The 18622-nt window shown below is 44.7% G+C and overlaps 6 protein-coding genes across 8 annotated transcripts; 3 read left to right on the top strand and 3 right to left on the bottom strand.

Moving 5' to 3' along the window:
- Positions 1–5394: 5394 nt before the first annotated feature.
- Positions 5395–6655, bottom strand: LOC120444916 (extensin). Its single transcript, XM_039624909.1, is given in 3 exon segments — positions 5395–6165; positions 6167–6434; positions 6648–6655. Coding segments are annotated over 3 exon segments (1047 nt in total).
- LOC120445879 (major facilitator superfamily domain-containing protein 6) lies at positions 6471–12470 on the bottom strand. Of its 2 annotated transcripts, none has more exons than XM_039626523.2 (5): positions 12332–12470; positions 10852–11285; positions 10131–10785; positions 8639–9841; positions 6471–8501 (listed from the first exon to the last, which is right to left on the bottom strand). In XM_039626523.2, exons 2-5 carry the CDS (start codon positions 11109–11111, stop codon positions 8319–8321), a joined length of 2301 nt encoding a protein of 766 aa, XP_039482457.1. In that variant the 5' UTR covers positions 11112–11285; positions 12332–12470; the 3' UTR covers positions 6471–8318. The 2 variants fall into 2 exon arrangements, with proteins under 2 accessions (XP_039482457.1, XP_039482458.1); XM_039626524.2 differs by having other exon boundaries at positions 12304–12463.
- A 595-nt stretch (positions 12471–13065) lies between these two features.
- Positions 13066–13412, top strand: LOC120445772 (drosocin). Its single transcript, XM_039626371.1, has one exon. The coding sequence runs from the start codon at positions 13087–13089 to the stop codon at positions 13279–13281; it is 195 nt and encodes a 64-aa protein (XP_039482305.1). The 5' UTR covers positions 13066–13086; the 3' UTR covers positions 13282–13412.
- A 1092-nt stretch (positions 13413–14504) lies between these two features.
- On the top strand, positions 14505–15374 carry LOC120445113 (attacin-A). Its single transcript, XM_039625260.1, has 2 exons — positions 14505–14816; positions 14884–15374. The coding sequence occupies exons 1-2, from the start codon at positions 14545–14547 to the stop codon at positions 15284–15286; spliced, it is 675 nt and encodes a 224-aa protein (XP_039481194.1). The 5' UTR covers positions 14505–14544; the 3' UTR covers positions 15287–15374.
- A 104-nt stretch (positions 15375–15478) lies between these two features.
- Positions 15479–18243, bottom strand: LOC120445112 (26S proteasome non-ATPase regulatory subunit 11). 2 transcript variants are annotated; one of them, XM_039625257.2, is made up of 5 exons: positions 18109–18243; positions 16986–17310; positions 16415–16921; positions 16106–16318; positions 15479–16040 (listed from the first exon to the last, which is right to left on the bottom strand). In XM_039625257.2, the coding sequence occupies exons 1-5, from the start codon at positions 18150–18152 to the stop codon at positions 15810–15812; spliced, it is 1320 nt and encodes a 439-aa protein (XP_039481191.1). In that variant the 5' UTR covers positions 18153–18243; the 3' UTR covers positions 15479–15809. The 2 variants fall into 2 exon arrangements, with proteins under 2 accessions (XP_039481191.1, XP_039481192.1); XM_039625258.2 differs by lacking the exon at positions 18109–18243 and adding an exon at positions 17476–17531.
- On the top strand, positions 17820–18613 carry LOC120445114 (protein aveugle). The gene is made up of 2 exons (XM_039625261.2): positions 17820–18052; positions 18275–18613. The coding sequence occupies exons 1-2, from the start codon at positions 17900–17902 to the stop codon at positions 18440–18442; spliced, it is 321 nt and encodes a 106-aa protein (XP_039481195.1). The 5' UTR covers positions 17820–17899; the 3' UTR covers positions 18443–18613.
- The last annotated feature ends 9 nt before the right edge of the window (positions 18614–18622 follow it).

Here is an 18622-nt window from a genome sequence, read left to right as displayed (position 1 = left end):
TCACTGCGGCTAAACTTGGCCAGAAATGAGCAGACATCTCCTCAGTCGGAAGTCCGAGACATCGTCGAAACTTTTGCCATAGCTCGAACATAATTATAAAAGTTTCGACAAGTATTTGCCCAGGTGGGCCAACAACGCAGCCAGTGTTCGTGCAAAAAATAAGTTGAAGAAAGGGGAAAATAAATAGGAAAAAAAAAAAAAACTAGAAAATCCGAGTATATAAGCCAACGGATGGTGAGCAAAACCGGACCAAGGTTTGCCAAGTGCCAAATGGCAAGTGCCAGAGGCAACGGCGGCAGCAACTTTATTCCCACTTCTTCTTGGCCTTTCCCTACTAATTAGCCTGCTATTGGCATTTTTGCTTAAACGCTTAACGAGCTCCTAGAAATTGCCAGTTGCCTTTGCATCCGTTAATTGCCTCGACCCCGCCCAATTGCCCTCGATTTGTGGAGCCAAAAACACTTCACGGCCGTACCGAGTATGTTTGCAAATGTGATGGCTAATACGTCTTGCGCTGCGTATACGTAATTTTTGGGTAAGCCGTGTCCCCGACGGAACCATCAAAAAACCGTTTGGCTCGACCCGCCGCAAAACGGTGATCCTTTCTGCTCCTGACAACAAGCAAACAATGATTTTTGGTCCTTTCGAAAGTCGATTGAATGGTACCCTTTAGCGACATACATTTATATATACATTTTCGTTGAATTTGGTCTTCTGACACTGGAAAACATACCTGAAAGTGACGCTGAATAGCTGAAATAAACAACGAACTTCAATGAATTGCAATTGCCTACATGTGACGATCACCCCAAGTTATGTTTAACATTCTGAATTGGCAAGAAATTAATAAAAATGCCAAAGGCATAAGTATGGCATTCTTCAAGTAACATGCCATCTAAGTTGGCGCTTTCAAAGGGTATTGGCAATCAGGGAACGCAGGAAAATCTCTGAACAGCCACTTAAGCGATGAGTGAAGTGAGTCGCCGGTTTTTCGGTCCTCTTCCTCGACAGCCACGCTCACCTTTTCCTGGGCACCTCGAATTTTGTGGTTCTACCTATGTTTGTACGAATGTTGGAGCCGTAGAACGGGGCCACTTGGAAATTGCTCTGAAGGGCTGCTGATGCTGATGCTGCTGCGGATGCGGATGCGGATGCGGATGCTGCCGTGCCATTTCTCCTTTCTTATCTCACTAAAATAGGCATTGTTGGTCCCGGCTATGTTTGCCTGTATATGTATGTGGTCCATTCTTTTGATTTTTGCCATGCACGCATGAAAATTGTTTTCCTTTTGTTCTGGGCGCAGGACTCAGGACGAGCAACAACAAAGGCCAAAGGTTGTTGACAGCGTCGGAAAACTATGCTACGGATTATGATGCTGCCAACAGCTAAGTGCGTTCTTAGGAGCGCTTCAAAGGACGTGGCGTGGCAGGCCATGTGGGCAGCAAAGGGACGCCTATTGACAATGGATGGCTAAAGGGGGGATTTCTGCCCGATTTTAAGGCTTTAACCAACTAGGCAGATGCAGGTGAATCCGGCTGCGTCTGGTGCTGAAAAGGCCTGATCGAAAGCCAAATGGGCAGGGGAGCGGAAGACACTTTGAGTGATGGGCGGAAGGCAAGGCAGTAGTAGTGGGCTTTGTCGAAAAACAAAATCGCCTCCCCAACGAAATGCAAGTAAAAGTGGTTTCTCGACAGCCGAAGAGCTTTGAAAGTGAACAACGAGAAATGTCACAGCTTTAAATACATGGAAGGTTCATATGCCTTTAACCTTTTTGAATGCAATTTACATTACGATAACAAACTGGGCTTATTTAAAACGTGCGTACTGACATCCTGCAGTGTTTCATTTATTAACGAACATTAAAGCCCATTGAGAAGCAGTGTATTCTCCAAAATATGTTGCATAACTAAGAACCCAATTTTAAAAGAGTAACTATGGGGTATTCTCTGCTAACAAAACTACTTTAAAAGTTAACTTCGCAAATACGGATTTATTTAATCAGGCTCAAATGGCGCTTATCCGAGCTGGGCTAGGGAAATAGAGCTGCTTACTTAGCATCGTTATGGCCAACGATTTATGCATAAGCGGCGAATAAGCAGCATTACAATTTGGCTAAATCTCGGAGCACCCACGTATGTGGATGGGCATCCTGCTTATGTGCATGTGAATGAATCCAGCCACGGAGACAAACGGCAGCCACTTAAAACTGTCACAAGTTAAAAACCGCAAACTGCAGTCGCAACAAGGATTCCACCACCCCCCCTCCCCAGGGGGGTTGCAAAAAGGACTCAAGGAGGGGGGGAGGGAAACCGGAATGAGGTGCACGTAGGGAGCAAAGAGAGACATTATGCGACGGCATGGAAACACACAACAATTTCACAGACAATGAATACATTGGCGAAATGAGCGGGTGGGCGAAGGACTCCTAGACACGAGGACAAAGGAATTTAAATAAATGCATGTGCACGAGTTGGAGCAGGAAAAAAATCACAACAATTGGTTTGGCACTGCAGAAAAAATCGCAGCAATTGCAGACAAGCTACACTGGAAAAAAAAGTGTGTCAGAGTAGGAATTATCTTAAAAATAATCTGATTTAGTATGATTCTCACTACCTTTGTTAGGGTTCATATTTTAACCACACATGAAGTGCTTGATTCTAAATGGATTAAGGACCACTTTTTTTTTCTCTGTGCACTGACAAGTCGGGGGTATGGATGATTGGAGGAAAAGGTTAGTGGGATTGGGTGAAAAAGAAGGATGGCCTTACAGCCACTCGAGGACAACGGCGAGCGATGACTTTGCATTTTGCATTACATTTACTTTTTGCAACTTTCAAGTTACTCCGGGCGAAAGCAGTTTGAAAATTATTGCAGATCCTGCAACTGGGAGTCAGCAGCTTCTTTGGCTTCTTTGGCTCCTTCGGCTGCCTCTGTCCTTCTTAGCCACATTTCAATGTTGCGTTTTGGAGTTATTTTAAGCCATCGTTGTTGTTTTGCGTGTTGTTGCTGCTTACACACGCAAATGTCTTATTTATGCTCAGCACTTTTTGCCCCACCACCATCACCATCCCCATCACAACCTCTTCCCCCCATTTTCCACCCGGCGACAACTTCTTGCGGCTGAATGTCGTCGACATTGCTTTCTGCTCCGGGTTTCCCACTTTTCCCCACCGTTCACCCCTTTTTTTTGGCATGTGAGTGGGAGTTTTCCCCCAGCTTCGCTGCCTTGAGCATAAGCCCTCGTAGAAAATGAAAAACCGTGAAAACTTTTAAGCTGATAATTTCGCAGGGGTGCGACTGAAAGTAAAGTAGAATTTGCAATATTTATTCTTTTTGAAAAGGTTTGGTAATTAAGGTAATAGAAATTTCAAATTTTGTAATAAATTTGAAACACAAATAAAATCTATTAAATTGTTAAACGATGCAAATGTAATTTAGCACATCCAAATATGGTGAATTTGTTATGGTTATTTATAAAACACATTGGTATAACCCATATTAACGAAACTGCAACAGAGATTATAATTAGATGCAAATCACTGCATTATACATTTGCAATGACTAATTAGATTTTAAAACCAGGCTGACAAGCTAAGGAGTTTCTCAATGCACTTGGAATTAAAGTGAGTTAAAGGGTTCAAGTGAAGGCTTCGCAAAGGTCACCAAGAAGCCAGCATTGTAGTGGGCGCATGGCGACGCAGTGATATCCACTTTTTGATGCCGCCCGGAGCGGAATCCCCGCAGCGTCTCCACAGATCCCCCAATCAAAAGCCAAGCCTGCCAGTCCAATTGTTCATGGGAACATAAAGCTCGGATTGCATTTGGCCCGACTTTTGTGGAGCTGCTTCCCAGCAAGGATTTTCGCTATGCCATCGTGCTTCAACTTCAGTCCGGGGCTTTCTTATGCAAAAATCCATTCTTGTTGCTTGTTATTCTGGCATAAAAGAAAATTGTTTATATAGCTGAGAATATATATTTGACAAGAAGCGCAGCAAAGGATTCCACGAGGAAGAGTTGCCAGCGCATCCTTTATTTTCTACACTTTTTCCCTTTTTTTTTTGGACGGACCAAGCTGCTTAGTCCTGGCTCTAATAGAGCCTTGCCAGGACTTTTTATGCTGCTGCTTATTAAGACTGGAGAGGATTCCCCGCGCTCAAATTCTCTTTTTGGGTTCGTGCTTTTCCTTATTTATTGTCATGGATATTTGAGTCAAGTTCTTGCTGCACTCCTTTGTGGCCCGTGCGGATAATATACAATTTTTTAATGCCACATAATCACGTTAACTGAAAACTGTCGCCGCCACTAACTTAATAAGCAGCCAAAGTCCGAAGTTCCCCGAACAAGAGAGCACTGGACAGCTGGGCACGTTATGCAATTTAACAGAATTATTTAAATTTCAACGAAACTTCTGAAGTGGGGCATGAAAAGTGAGCGGCAAAGTTTGCAACATGGCAACAACTTCACTCACCATGGGTCAGTGTTGCAATGGGCAACTTTTAAATTAACCCTAATTCCGAATGCGCCAACAGCAACTAAATGGGAATAAAAATAAAAATAGAAATTAAATAAAATAAAACTTCAAAACAAATACAAATAAAAAAATGTGAATGGTGGTGAGTGGTGAATGAGAATAAAACGAGGCAAAAAAGAGGCTGAGGCAAAGAAATGGTGGCCAACAAGTTTACAATATTCTTGCGCATTCTTCAACTTTAACAATTTATTAAATGGGTCAAAAGCCACTAAAATTTCATTTATCATTGCATGAGCAGGCACTGCACCACGCCCACCGCCCAACCACCTGCCACGCCCCCTTGTGCCGCCCACGGGCAGCCAGCACGTCAGTCCCTTGAAATGCCAACAAATCGCAGAGACGAATGAGCTCGGCAAACTTGAAGCGCTTCCGGTATGCCACAGCTACTTTTATCCTCGCTCCAGTTGCCCTGGATTCGGGTTGGGCATGTCGGCACTTCAGGGATATTTCTCATGGAGATGGGGTCGTTAAGAACGAAGTCCGCCAAACTTGTTGTGCTTAAGACTCAGTTTTAAGTTGGCTCTAACCAGAACTGGAAACTAAATCGGCACTTAAAACTACTATATATGTGCAATTAACTCTGGGAAAAAGCATTTAAAGTCTGGTGCTCGCTATATTTAAGTTGAATTTGGAATTTGCAGACTCCGATTTGATAGAGGTCATATTTTTAAAAAGATAGTTTATTCCAAAGCCAGCCATTCTGTCCTTCAAAATATTTAATGAGCTATCCATATAAGCCATTAAGGTCATTAGCTGACTACTTGGTTACATAAAATATAACATCGCGTGCTTGCAGAGAATACTTAGAGATCGTTTGTACATATATGTGTTAGCATATGTATTATTCCGCTTACTTATAGGCTTCAAGCTACTAAAGTAGTTCTCGTACGCCCTGTTGGATGTACAGTCCAATTTGGACGTCGAACTATAGAAGTGGTGTCCCTGGGAAATATGAATATAAAACTTCTTGTGGATCGGGTTATGTCCGGATGTGGAGCTCTGGTGGTTCGAATTGGTCGTGGTGTGGGAAGCTCTCTAGTAGTTCTAACTTGAGGTCGGGTCCATAAGGTGGATCGCGGTAATGTAGGATTCGTAGCTCCAACTGGAGTCCTTGTGGCCAAGGTGGATCCTAAGGGTCGTCTTGTCCATAAGGTGGGTCGGTTGGTGACTCCTCGTGTGGGGCTTGAAGGTCTTACTGGAGGTCGTGTCCATAGAGTGGCTCGAATGATGGGTCTTATTGTGGGCCTGATTGTGGGTCTGAGGGTGGGTCGTACTGTGACTCTTATGGGAGGTCTTGTCCATAGAGTGGGACCAACTCTTATCCGCGTTGGATGCACCGTTGGCAATGGAGGACGCACTGGTGGTCTGGTCCACAGGGTGGGCCTTATGTTTGGTCTGGTCGGTAGCAGTCTAGTGGGTGCCCGTGACCAGATCAGAAACTTTCGAGTGGTTCGCACTGCAGGTGGACGAGTTGGCCTGGCGGTGGGTCTTCGGGTAACTGGTGGCTTTGTGATCCTCCTGGTTGGTCGCCTTGTGATGGGAACCCTTCTGGTGGGTCTGGGTGGTGGAATAGTTGGCCTCCTAATGGGTGGTGCAGTAGGAGGTCTAAGAAATCGCGGTGGTGTCGGTTTGAAAGGCCGTGGCGTTAGCCTGGGTGGCGGTGGTCTGGGTATTGGCCTTGGAGGAGGTGGTCTGGGTATGGGTCTTGGTGGTGGTGGCGGTGGCGGTGGAGCACGCCTGGAACTCTCTGGAAGTGGCAGAGGCAGTGGTGCTTTTGGTGGTAAATACGCCGGCGATCCATTGATGTGGCCAAAAGTCAAGCAGAAAAGCCAACTAAAGAGCAACAGCGCAAGTCGCATTTTGTGTGCTTATCACGAACGAGGGATCCGATTTATATAGGTTACTATATAAAGACCGAAAATAAACACAGATGGTTGACGAAAGAATTTGTGCCTTTTGTCTTTAGACTTCACTCGGTAGTTAAACGTTTTATTAAACATACATAATTACATGATTTCTTGCTTTTTCCGTCTACTTCACTTCTCTTTTGGTTTCTCGGTTTTTGGGTTGGGTATTGTATCCTTTGTATCATATGTATGCGCATTGTGTATAATACTTGTACATTCCTATATAAATGTATACCGTATATGAGTATTTCTTTTTTTTTTTTTCAATACATATATATAGAGAGAATTTCTTTTAATATCGGCTCAACAAACATAACTGTGAGTGCAGTTGTACAGAATGCATAATACTAAGGTTCATCTACCCGAAAAATCTTCAGAAATATGGTGCTGTACACAAGAGCTGGCGTATCGTTACTATAAAATATCCAATTTAATTTGCTATCAACAATATTTAAATATAATGTTTACAGTATTCAATATATATTTTTGTTTATGTATATCGAGCGAAAGGTTTGCTATATGAAATCAGGAGAAAATATGTTTTAGGTACAAATACAGTTTAGTTTGCCTTTTCCATTTGGTGCGTCAACTTTCATATACTATATAAACGTATATTATATATTTCTATGTTATATGTTTTCTTAGGTATGTCAAAATATGTCATTTTGTTAGTTTATTTGTGTAAAAATTAAAATATTCAACAGTTGATTGCAATGAGGCGGATTTCCATAATATCATTCGTTACAACACTTGTTTATCCTTTGGTTTAATGTTTCTGTTTTATTTGCAGGTTTTCTTCTCAATGCTGCATATGTTTTAGTTTAGTTAAATTTGTTTTTCAATACAACTACATTTATATTCCATAGTTCATATTCACTTTAATTTGTTTGCTATTTATTGCATAGGACCATTTTGGGATTGAATGTGTCTCTTCGAATTTTTTGAAATATTGCAAATATCTAACATAAAGATCATTATTTAAACTTGCGCCCCTATTCTCTTTGTGAATATTTTAACAGAGGAATACGTGGACTTAAAGTGAGCTACTAATTTTGCTCTTTGCATGAAACGGCCCCAGTTTATTGGGTAATCCACACGGTGCGTTTCAAAGCCATAAGACAACGGATAATCTAAATTAATACTATAAAATAGTATAGTGAACATCAAAGTCATAATCAACTGCGGCTAAACGAAGCAGCTCCCACTGCTTCCCGATGTCCTGTAGCCTTGAAACGCCTCGTATTCACATCTCCTGGTGTTTCAACAACTTCCATCTCCGTTTGGTTTTTCGTGATTGTATAGGTACTTTATGTGTAATTCGGGATGAACGGGTAACCCATGCGTATGAGTAATTTGCTTTGGTGTTCGCCTAAAAGTAGGCAACAAACTCGGCATGCTCATAACTCAAAACGAAATCCGGGAAGATCGATCTTTTGCCCGGCGCCATGCAACTAATATAAAAAGGCCTATAAATATTATAGATCGGTACAATATATATATGTATATATAACTATCCGTACACACACATATATTGCCCTATGTATATATATTGCTAAGCTGCTATGTGAAAATTCGTTTCGATTTCCCCCTCACTCCATCGACTTGAACCAATTCAACTCATACGGAATCTTTATGCTGGCTATGTGGCATGTCCTATATAAAATATATATATGTGTATATATGCTGTATGTATATGCTATGCTATGTGTAGATCGTATGTTGACTGCCCAACAAATCAAAAAATAAAGCAATGCAGTTATGCAATTCATATTGCAGGCCAATGTCCAAGATATGTTTGCGGTTATACTTTGTTCGTTTTAGTACTGTGAGTATGAAGATGGGCTGAATGCCGACTCCGTGAAGGAGGCCAAGGTCCCCGTTTACTGAGCGAAAGGATTGTGCGGGTTGGCTCCAGGTATATCCAGATTACCGCCAGTGGTCTGGTACGTGCCATATGGTCCTCCATTCGGATTCATCTCGTTCAGCCGCGAGTTGGACAGGGCCCGTGGAATCGGATTGCTGGGAACGCCGTGTGGTGCCAAATGCGAGGTCTCCTCGGCCACCTACAAAATCGGGTTATTTGATTACTAAAACAATCACTGATATGAAATGATCACAGCTAAGTTTAAGATATTAGTAAAGTATTACGATTCATAACATAAAAGGATTGGATGAAGTGCATCTGCTCCCCCTTACTCACCTGATGCGGATCCTCGGTGACGGGAATCTCCGAGATGAAGCCCTGCTCCTTGCGGTAGAAGTTGACGAAGATGAAGAAGCCGAGGACGAAGAGGCAGGCGATGCCGTACCAGCGGAAGGTAGTAGTAGTACCGTAGTAGGTGACGAACATGCCGCCAATGATGGCGCCGCAGCCACGTCCCAATCCGTGATGGATGCCCTGGAGGACACCCTGAGCCGAGGCTCTCAGATGCTTGGGAGTATTGTGGGCAATGTAGGAGCAGGATGCAGCCCACACGGCTGCATGGGTGATGCCCTGCATCAGCTCGAATGGCAGCACCATCCACGGATTGGTCAGATAGGAAATGTATAGGAAGCGCAGAACATTGCCAATCAAGCCCAGACACAGCACCTTGACATGGCCAATTTGGGTAATCAGACGGAAGCTAAAGAAGTAGGCGAAAATCTCAGAAACATGATTGATGACAGAGGCCACACCGAACAGGGTGGGAGTGCCACCATAGTCCTGCAGATGCCAGAACAGAAAGGTGAAGATCAAGCCAATGCCGAAGCCCATGAACCAGGCCACGAAAAGGAAGGAGGCGGTCTTCAGATCCTTGAAGTGGGTCAGCACGGTCATCCACTCTGGCAACTCCTTGGCCGTCTGGGCGAACACCTTGGACTCGGCCCCAATATGCGGCTGTGGCTGATGGCCAGTGGCCAGGAAGCTACTGACGCCACCGGCACAGGCACCCGAGGCGGCACTGCCGCTACCAACTGCCAGCGATGGCAGATTCAGTTGGGCCGCCAACTGGTTCATCGACTCCTCCTCCGCCCGCTTGTTGGGATCCACGAACTGCGCCTGCTGCTGTGCCGCCAGCTGCTCGTCGATGGGATCGTACTTGAAGGTGATCTTCGAGGCGGAGATTATCGCACAGGTCATCAGCACCGAGAAGATGGAGAAGCAGATGTTATAATTCTTCTCCTTGTTGCCAGCTCCACAGGGATGATTCGAGAACGAGGTGGAGTGATCCAGGGCGATGCCCACCAGGAACATGGAGATGCCCCAGCCGAGGGAGCCAAACATTCGCTGATGGCCGTACTTGTCCGCATCCTCGCCCAGCAGAGTTATTACGGCGGAGTCTGCCAAGGTGATTGCCGGAGCGCTGAAGAACTCGCCAATGAGGATCACTAGGAGCAGCAGGAAGAACGCCTTTTGGATGTCCTGTGGGCAGAGATAAGTAGGTAAGTATTTTTCAAGCATTTAAAAGATAGAAGATCCTCTTGGCAGCTGATATGTTAAGTTAAAGATACAGGATTTATTAGACATACCTAGCAGATCTTGAAAAGGCAATAAAAGAATGGATGAAAAACATTTGTCAACTCCAAGTCTCTAAGTTAACCTCAAGGAACTGTTCTGCTTACTTTTTAATTTCAGTGATATATACATTCTTATATATCCTATCCCTCCTTTCAATACAATACTAATGGCACATCCCTCCCTATCGACTCACCGGAGTCCTGTACACCATGGAGCTGAATATCGGCGTCACATAGTCCCTGTGGTACTTCTCGTCGTAGTTGCTCACAAAGTTGATGTGCACGGGTGAGATGCCAGCATCGATCCTGGGCAGCAGCAGGGATCTCTTGTGCCGACTGTGGGCAGCCTCAGCTTCCTCCAAAGCCTCGTTCGCTGGCATGGTGCCAGTGCCCAGATCCAAGTGCTCCTGCTCGTACATGGCGGACAGGTCCCGCTTCGTGCGTGTGTAGGTCAGCACGAAGTCCGTGGCATTGCGCCGCTCAATGCAGTTGATGGCCTCCGGCCGGATGAAACTCAAGGGAATGGTGAAGAGCACCCAACAGGCCAGGGAGCCCAGGAGCAAGCGCTTGCCCTGCCGACAACGATCCGCATAGGAGCCCCAAAATGGGGCCGACAGGAACTCCACGAAGGGCCGCATGCCCACCAGGATTCCGCACTGGCCCGGATTCATGCCCATCTGCTTGAAGTACACGCCCATCAGCGGAAACAGTGATCCAAATGCAGCGTAGAAGAAAAAGTAGAAGCTTTTCACGGGTATCAGTTCGCGTTCCGTGCTCGCTCCGAAAAACATCTCCAGGATGTCCGAGTGGCCGCGAACTTTGTGCGTTGAGTCCTTCGCCTCTGGATATCTGTTCATAAATGTGAATCAATTGTTAATTGTTGCTTAAGCCTAATAGATCGTCGCCTAGACTTACAGATTGGGATCCACCTCGCCAGTGGCCTCCACATCCACCCGTGGTCTGGCTCCAGGTGGTCCGTATCCGGCTGCCTGCTGCTGCGGCTCAATGCCGTAGTTCATGCCCTGGTCGTAGCCACCTGTTGCCTGCTGCTCGTATCCATAGCCCTGTTGGCCATATCCCGCTCCTCCGGCAGGTGCTCCGAAGGGATTGGCTCCTCCTCCTCCTCCTCCTCCTCCTCCTCCTCCTCCGCCGGCGCCTGCAGTGTAGGGATTCATTGTTTGCTGGTTCCTTGAACTCGAATGGTCTCTGTTGGATGGTCCTGGTTGCTCCTCCTCTGAACCCTACCCTTGCTGGTTGCTGCTGTTCCGCTCTTGGCTGACACTTCCCTTCGGTCTGGTCTCTTGTGTCCCAGTTACAGTCTCATTATCATCTCCATTATCATTCGGCAGCTGCACAAAACAATGGACACAATCCGTCATTACCATTTCATTGTTCTAGGTTACAGGCCATTGTTCTAGGCCAGTTGAAAACTATGAACTATTGGATATCTCTGCACTGCAATAAAGCAACCCAAACTACACTAAACTTACTTCATAGTTTACTATAAAATATTTCTTTGATATCATTTAATCCAGATTAATGCTTATGTACAGGGCTTAGCTGAAGGCAAAACGATTCACATTGCGTCCATTCCGGACGAACTCAGACAAACTCGGATGTCAACTACTACCGTTTGACATTTCCTTGATTTTTGAGTGAGCATTTAAACATTTTCCCTCCACTTGGCTTTTGGAAATAAAAGCGTAAGATACAGAGACTTGAAATGGCAAAACAAACAAGCTCTGCCATTCACTCTGTTTTTTGAGTGAGCTCAAGCGAGTTGAGTGAATTGCATCCGCTTGTGAGCTTTGAGCGTGAGTAATTTCTATTACATTTTCGGTTGAGTTTACTGGTATCACACATACGCACCGTTGGCACATAAGAAATGTGGGTAAATGGGTACGAGTGTGTGTGTGTATATGTGGGTTATTGTCTGTATATAGAGCAGACTTGTTGTTGCCACTAAAGGCTGTATGCAAATATGGGGGTATTTTGTTGGGAAAATAAAAGATTTTTTAAATAATAAGATGGCAAGGTAAAATTAAAAGTTATTAAAATCAAAATATACCAAATATAAAGTATACATATAAATTTACAAGGTTTCAAATTATCGTATTTAACCACACGGCATAACAGTTCATTTGTTTAAGTTAACTATAAATCCTTTTGAAAATCTGCAGATTTGTTTCCTTTTTAATGGCTCCCACGTGCCCAGCAAATCCGAGGTACATATCACACTCTATATATAGACAATTTTCGCACACTTCTTGAAGGCCATTGTCACAGGTTGAGACACTTGGGGCGAAAGTCTTCTGCAAGTCCTTATTTCATATCCTGTTTATTATGTAAACTTGTCGCACTGTTCACCTTTGATTCGATAAGTAATAGTACACACCAGAAATATTGTTTAGCTGAACTGTGTGTTTAACTATTCGGCTGTGGGGCAAATGTGTTACGTGCGTAATCGATAAGCAGAGTTTTCCTCGCGTCTGGCCTCTATACGAGCGTTTGGCAAGCTGCCCAAGAGTTTTCCCAAAGAGCCCCGAAAAGAAAATGTTGCGCTCAGAAAAGCGGACGGAAAAGCTCGCTCAAGCGCGTTCCGCTGTCGCACGCTAAGGTGTGTGTGTGTGTGTGTGTGCGTGTATCTGTGTGTGTGTGTGTGTGTATCCACTGTAATGAGATTTGACGCCAGGACGACGGCAGGACTTCAAAGAGAGCGAATGAGAGGGAGTGTTAACCTGTCACGGCGGGGCAAAAGAGATGACACGAGTGAAAGTGACGGCTTGGCGGGCAAAGTTCGTTTTAAAATACCACTTTCTTCACCGGTAGACAAGAAACAAAATAACAAACCTAAGTAATATAAACAATATATTCAAATTGAAATGTAAAGTACTGAGAATTACTAAAAAGTGTAAACTACTCAACTACTACGCAGCCACATTAATAAAAAAAAATAATAATTTTCAACACGTTTGCCTTCAGTGGCCAATGCGCTGATAGGCGACATGAAAAGTCCCCAAGATGGGGAACCACCGACGACCGCAGCCGCGACGTGCCTCCCATTCGAATCTTGCAGCATCGATGGCTCCTATAAAAAGCCAAGTGCTCTGATTGAAATCATATCAGTTCGATTTGTCCACTCCACACACAATGAAGTTCACCATCGTTTTCCTGCTGCTGGCCTGCGTGTTTGCCATGGCTGTGGCCACTCCCGGCAAGCCACGCCCCTACAGCCCACGCCCCACCTCCCATCCCCGCCCCATTCGAGTGAGGCGCGAGGCACTGGCCATCGAGGATCACCTGGCACCAGCCGCCTTCCGGCCACCACCCACTCTGCCCGCCTAAAGATGTGGATCCCGCGAAGAATTCTTAAATGATCATCCGATCAAATTTCTTTTGAATTGTTTTTCTTTAAAAATTGTTGTGAATTTTTACTTTTGGCAAGCAGTATATAATAAACACATGAAAGACAGCAATTAATAATCTGTTTTCAATTATGGCACAAACAACTTGGGGGTTCCTCTCGCTTATCAGCGTTTTTCAATAGAATCTGCTGAGCTCTGGGGCAGATAAGAAATATACATAAATTTATACAAAACCACAAAAAGTCACGTTTGAGAGGAAATAAATCTAAGCGTATTGAATTTGCGACTCCTGTGATTCACAGACCGGTTCTATAGTAGGTATCTCTTAGATTCCAGCCAAATAACCAGATGGCTGCAGATCATAATGAATGCGTTTGTCACCTCACAGACAAACTGACAAGCCCCCTTATAAAAATTACTTACTAATAGATTTGTTCGTATATAATTGCATATGCAAATACTTAAAATAGACAGTTTAAAGCACAAAAAGTTATGTGTATAGACATTCACTTATTAAATTATTACCATATTTAAAAATACATTTTATTGTTTCTAAGAACAGAATTCGTAAAAAGAATATTTAAAGCTAATTAGCTTATACATTATATTTTTCAGTGCAAACTTTTCGTTGACACTTCGAGTTAAAGTTTCCACTCTGCTCTCTTTCGGCTCGCATCCTTTTCGCCTGCTCCTGCGCAGAAAATTCAATTAGAGTTCGGCTGAAACTTCACTCAAATCCTGCCGCTCTCACCGTCGCTCTTTATTTCGCTCGCTAACCCCTGCCGGCTCCCCCAGGATAATCCCTCCCCGTCAAACCTATTGATAGAGCCTGACATCAAGTGAGAAATTCGATAGAGAATCCCCTATAACTGTCAAATGCCGACCTGCGCAAGATGAGGATGCACTCCTCCATCAACGCACAATGAAAGCCACTTGGAGACGCCAACAGAGGACCTGCGGCGTGGGTGAAACCGGAACAATAGCGCAACAAGTGGCGTCTATGGGTCGCAAAAAAAGGGGAGGTGATGAGGTCAAGTCGCACAGCCACACAAGCAAACAGCAGAGGTAAACCACCATCACTTCTGAGCGGGGAACACCGCGTTGATAAGGCATCCAGACCGAGATCGGCACTCAGATGAATCGTGTGAGCCCCCAGAACAGTTCTTCCCCGTTCATTGAGGTATAAAACCGAAGCCTTAGCCACCTTGGACATCAGTCAGCTCCAGCAATCCAGTCCAGCGACATGCACAAGACAAGCATTCTAATCGTGGTCCTCGTGGCACTTTTCGCCATCACAGATGCAGTTCCTCCATTTCCCACCACAGGTCCCATTCGGATCCGTCGCCAGGTGCTCGGAGGTTCCTTAGCCTCCAACCCTGCTGGTGGAGCTGATGCTCGCTTGGATCTCACCAAGGGCATTGGCAATCCCAACCACAATGTGGTGGGGCAGGTTTTCGCCGCTGGAAACACTCAAAGCGGTCCGGTCACAACTGGCGGAACTTTGGCATACAACAAGTAAGTTTCCTAGACTCGAATATATTGTTAAGAGATATAGTAAACCATATTCTCTTCAATCTCACAGTGCTGGCCATGGTGCTTCCTTGACCAGGACACACACGCCCGGAGTGAAGGATGTCTTCCAGCAGGAGGCCCACGCCAATCTATTCAACAATGGCAGACACAACCTGGATGCCAAGGTGTTCGCCTCCCAAAACAAACTGGCCAATGGCTTTGAGTTCCAGCGTAACGGAGCCGGTCTGGATTACTCTCACATCAACGGACATGGTGCCTCCCTGACGCACAGCAACTTCCCAGGAATCGGCCAGCAACTCGGTCTAGAGGGACGTGGTAACCTGTGGTCCTCGGCGGATCGGGCAACCCGTTTGGATCTGACTGGATCGGCTAGCAAGTGGACAAGTGGACCGTTTGCCAACCAGAAGCCCAACTTTGGTGCTGGACTGGGACTTTCGCACCACTTCGGCTAAATGTTAATCTGGTATTTGTGTAGAAACTAATTTATTTAAATCAAAATAATAAACGAATAACAAACAAAATTATAAAACAATCTGTAAATTTATAAGCCTTTTAAAATTTAACCAAAAACTTGGTTAAATAGTCCAATTAAAATAGAAATATCCATTTTGAAACCAGAATTAAATATAAGCTTTTCGTATCAGTTTACGGTTTTCTTTTATCTTTTTATTATGTAGTTATTTGAATATTTCGCTTATTATACCGCACTTGCGTAAACAATTCGATCCCACTCAATGATTAATAATTTTGCTTATGTTAGTTTAATGGATTTTGTTTTACATTTTTGTTGTGGTTGTTGCTGCTCCTGTTGCTATCTTCACCAATTAGGGTTTCATTTCGTTTTTGCAAAAACATAAAACATGTTTGGCTTGAACAATGATTGGGAGTTGTTGGAAAATACAAAAGGAAACTATGAAAAGTCTGCTAAGTATGCTGATATCATGTTTGAATTGAATAATGTCTCCCGCACACCGCTTACGACAGCTTCTTGGCCTTCTGGTACAGCGTGTCCACCACCTTGCCCATACTTTGGATGGTTTCCAGCACGCGTTCATAGGTCTTGTCCACAGGCGTCTCCTCGAAAACAATCAGTACTCCCTCACCCTGATCCAGAATGCCGCTGAACTTTTTGTCCAGAATCATTTGGGACAGCTTCTTTTCCACCTGCGGCATGGGCAGCTGGATGCTCTCGGCAACATGGGCGACCTGCAAACAGGAAACAACCGATTTCAGTTAGAGTGAACATACAATGTCGTTACAAACCATCTTACCTGCACACGAGAGTAGGGTTCAATGATGCGGCACAAGTTTTGCTCCAACATGGTGTCGTATAACGTCCCCAAATGCGCCTGCACAATCACATCCTCGGCCAGCTCCTTTTTGTATTCCTTGAGGGCAGATTGGAAGTCGGCCAGGGAACGTTTGTGGGAAGCCTCAGCCACTGATTTCATGGCATCTACATCGCGGCCCGAATATGTAATAGCCTGGTAATAGCAATTAGATTATTAAGGAAAATTGACTAATTCTAAATGCTGTGTTAGCGTCCGTTTGCTTATTTTGGACTGCACTTATAAGCTTACCAGCTTTCCGCTGACAATCTGGTTGACATCATCGGACTGTCCCAACATGATTTTGCACAGCAACATGTATTTCAGCGAGGTCAGGGCCTTGACGCTGTCCACGCTGTCGAATCCTTCAAAGGCCTCATAGAAATAGGAGAATGCGGTCTTAAAGTCACGCTCATCGGCCGCATGTAGGATGCCGGACTGCAGATCCAGTGCGCCTTGCACCTTTGGCGGGCAGTAAATGGCATTGGCCGTGGTGCGGGCGGAGGTAAGGGCGGCCCTAGCCTTGGGCAGGTTGCTCAGTGCGTGATAGGTTTTGCTCTCCAGTAGTTGCACTTCCACCAGCAGATTCTTGTCATCCAGCTTTTTCAGCTCCCGCAGCAATTGGGCACCCAGACTCAGGGCCTCCGTATACAAAGCAGTATCAAAATATAAGGCAATCAGACGAGCCTCCAGCGATTGGCGAAGAAAAGTGCGCTTCTCCTGTTTGGCCCACTCAATGCAGTCTTTACACAATTGAACCTAGAGATCAAACAAAGAATGTTCTAGTAAGTCACGTTAGTCATTGAGTGAAACAAGAACACACCTCAATGCCTGTGCCCGCGTCCATGTCCAGGAACATGTCCACCAGCGAACGAACCAGCTTTGCCGCCTTGGCCTTGCTGATCGAGCTGAGGAATGGACGCGTCACCTTGATGAGATCGGCCAGCTCCTTGGCCTTGCCCTCCTGCTTGTAGAGCTCTCCCTGCTGCAGAATGCCCTGCTCCTTGATTCGGATGCGCTCCTCATCGTTCTCGGCGCCCTCCTGGTCACGGACAAGCTTATTCAGCAGCGAGCTGTCCTGCTCCTCGCGATTCACGCTGGACAATGCCTGGGCACGCTCGAAAAGTGTTGCTCCGGCCATCTTGCGACTTGAAATTTGTGTTCGGACGAGACGAGATGAGATGTGGGGGCGGTCAACTCAGGAATTTAACAATCTATCAATCAACTAAGCGTGTCTCAACTCAGCTACTTGCAATGCGACAATTTTTTCTTTGTTTTCGATCGGTTCCGGTGTGTATTGATTGCGTATTTACGTGTTTTTTGCTGACTTTTTCACCTCTCGGTCGTTGTTATTAAGCGCCAGTCACGATTAGAGCTGGTGCGATTTCGATAGGCGTATCGCAGCGGTCATCGATAGGCCACGAAGGTCGCACTAGTGCTCGCTATCGATGTATCGAACTTAGCTCGTGATCAATCGAAAAAACACCGGTCTAATTACTAATTTATTAGGATTTAGTTTCTATTTAAAAGGCTTCAGCTCAAAGCTGTCTGACTTTTCTGTAATCTGATTTAAATTTATTTAAAACAGGAAACTGCATAACGACAAGCATTACAGTCGTGTTACTGTAATCATATCGATATGATATAGTATCGACAAACTTTCGTCACTATTTGTTTTGTTGCTACTTGTTTGCAAATCTCAAATATTCGGATTTGTTTTTGAAACTTAAAAAAGAAATGGGTGAAGAAACTATTAACTCCACGCAAAACAAAACCAGGACGAAAACCACGCGCCCCAAAGCAGTGTACCTGTGGACAGTCAGCGATGTGTTGAAGTGGTATCGACGACACTGCGGGGAATACACCCAATACGAGCAGCTTTTTGCCCAGGTGAGTTGAGTGCACAATCGTAATCGTAAACCTAATCCTTCATTTACTTCACTTACCGTTGATCCTCGTTGGCACGGTTTTCCTTCAGCAGTTCCGTCATTTCAACACCTCAAAACACAAACAGGAAAATTCCCGAATACTTTTCGCTACAATTTAGACATCACTATAGCTGCCTACTGATCTTGTTTCTATTTTTTCTATGTCTTTCTCTACCTTTGACAGCACGATATAACCGGAAGGGCTCTACTCCGGATCACAGACTCCTCACTGCAAAGGATGGGCGTTACGGACAACCGGGATCGGGAAGCCATTTGGCGGGAGATCGTTAAACAGCGACTTAAGACGGACATAATGGAAATCCGGGATATGGAGAGGCTCAATATTTACTAGATACACAGTATACTTACAATCTTTGCTTTACAAATGGAATATTTAAATATTAATATGTGGTTATTATGTAAACCTTCTTTTTAAGATGCTTAGACGCCATATATGGTTTTAGATTAGGCAAACAAGTATGTTATTGATCAAATATAGAAAAAATTACTTTTCTGACCCGTATCAACTGAT

The sequence above is a fragment of the Drosophila santomea genome, chromosome 2R (assembly GCF_016746245.2).
Source record: "Drosophila santomea strain STO CAGO 1482 chromosome 2R, Prin_Dsan_1.1, whole genome shotgun sequence".
In the NCBI taxonomy this organism is placed as follows: Eukaryota; Metazoa; Arthropoda; class Insecta; order Diptera; family Drosophilidae; genus Drosophila; species Drosophila santomea.
This window is presented reverse-complemented; position numbering and strand designations above follow the sequence as displayed.

What these genes read in the sequence shown, in the direction of transcription:
- LOC120445879 (XM_039626523.2), bottom strand. Translation starts at nt 11,111, where the DNA reads ATGAATCCCTACACTGCAGGCGCCGGCGGAGGAGGAGGAGGAGGAGGA. An exon ending in GGCGAGGTGGATCCCAATCT is followed by an intron (nt 10,786 to 10,851) that starts GTAAGTCTAGGC and finishes ATTTATGAACAG; the next exon opens with ATATCCAGAGGCGAAGGACT. An exon ending in TCACCGAGGATCCGCATCAG is followed by an intron (nt 8,502 to 8,638) that starts GTGAGTAAGGGG and finishes CCGATTTTGTAG; the next exon opens with GTGGCCGAGGAGACCTCGCA.
- LOC120445772 (XM_039626371.1), top strand. Translation starts at nt 13,087, where the DNA reads ATGAAGTTCACCATCGTTTTCCTGCTGCTGGCCTGCGTGTTTGCCATG.
- LOC120445113 (XM_039625260.1), top strand. Translation starts at nt 14,545, where the DNA reads ATGCACAAGACAAGCATTCTAATCGTGGTCCTCGTGGCACTTTTCGCC. An exon ending in GGAACTTTGGCATACAACAA is followed by an intron (nt 14,817 to 14,883) that starts GTAAGTTTCCTA and finishes TCAATCTCACAG; the next exon opens with TGCTGGCCATGGTGCTTCCT.
- LOC120445114 (XM_039625261.2), top strand. Translation starts at nt 17,900, where the DNA reads ATGGGTGAAGAAACTATTAACTCCACGCAAAACAAAACCAGGACGAAA. An exon ending in ACGAGCAGCTTTTTGCCCAG is followed by an intron (nt 18,053 to 18,274) that starts GTGAGTTGAGTG and finishes TACCTTTGACAG; the next exon opens with CACGATATAACCGGAAGGGC.
- LOC120445112 (XM_039625257.2), bottom strand. Translation starts at nt 18,152, where the DNA reads ATGACGGAACTGCTGAAGGAAAACCGTGCCAACGAGGATCAACG. An exon ending in CGTGCCAACGAGGATCAACG is followed by an intron (nt 17,311 to 18,108) that starts GTAAGTGAAGTA and finishes ACAAATTTCAAG; the next exon opens with TCGCAAGATGGCCGGAGCAA. An exon ending in ACGCGGGCACAGGCATTGAG is followed by an intron (nt 16,922 to 16,985) that starts GTGTGTTCTTGT and finishes TTTGATCTCTAG; the next exon opens with GTTCAATTGTGTAAAGACTG.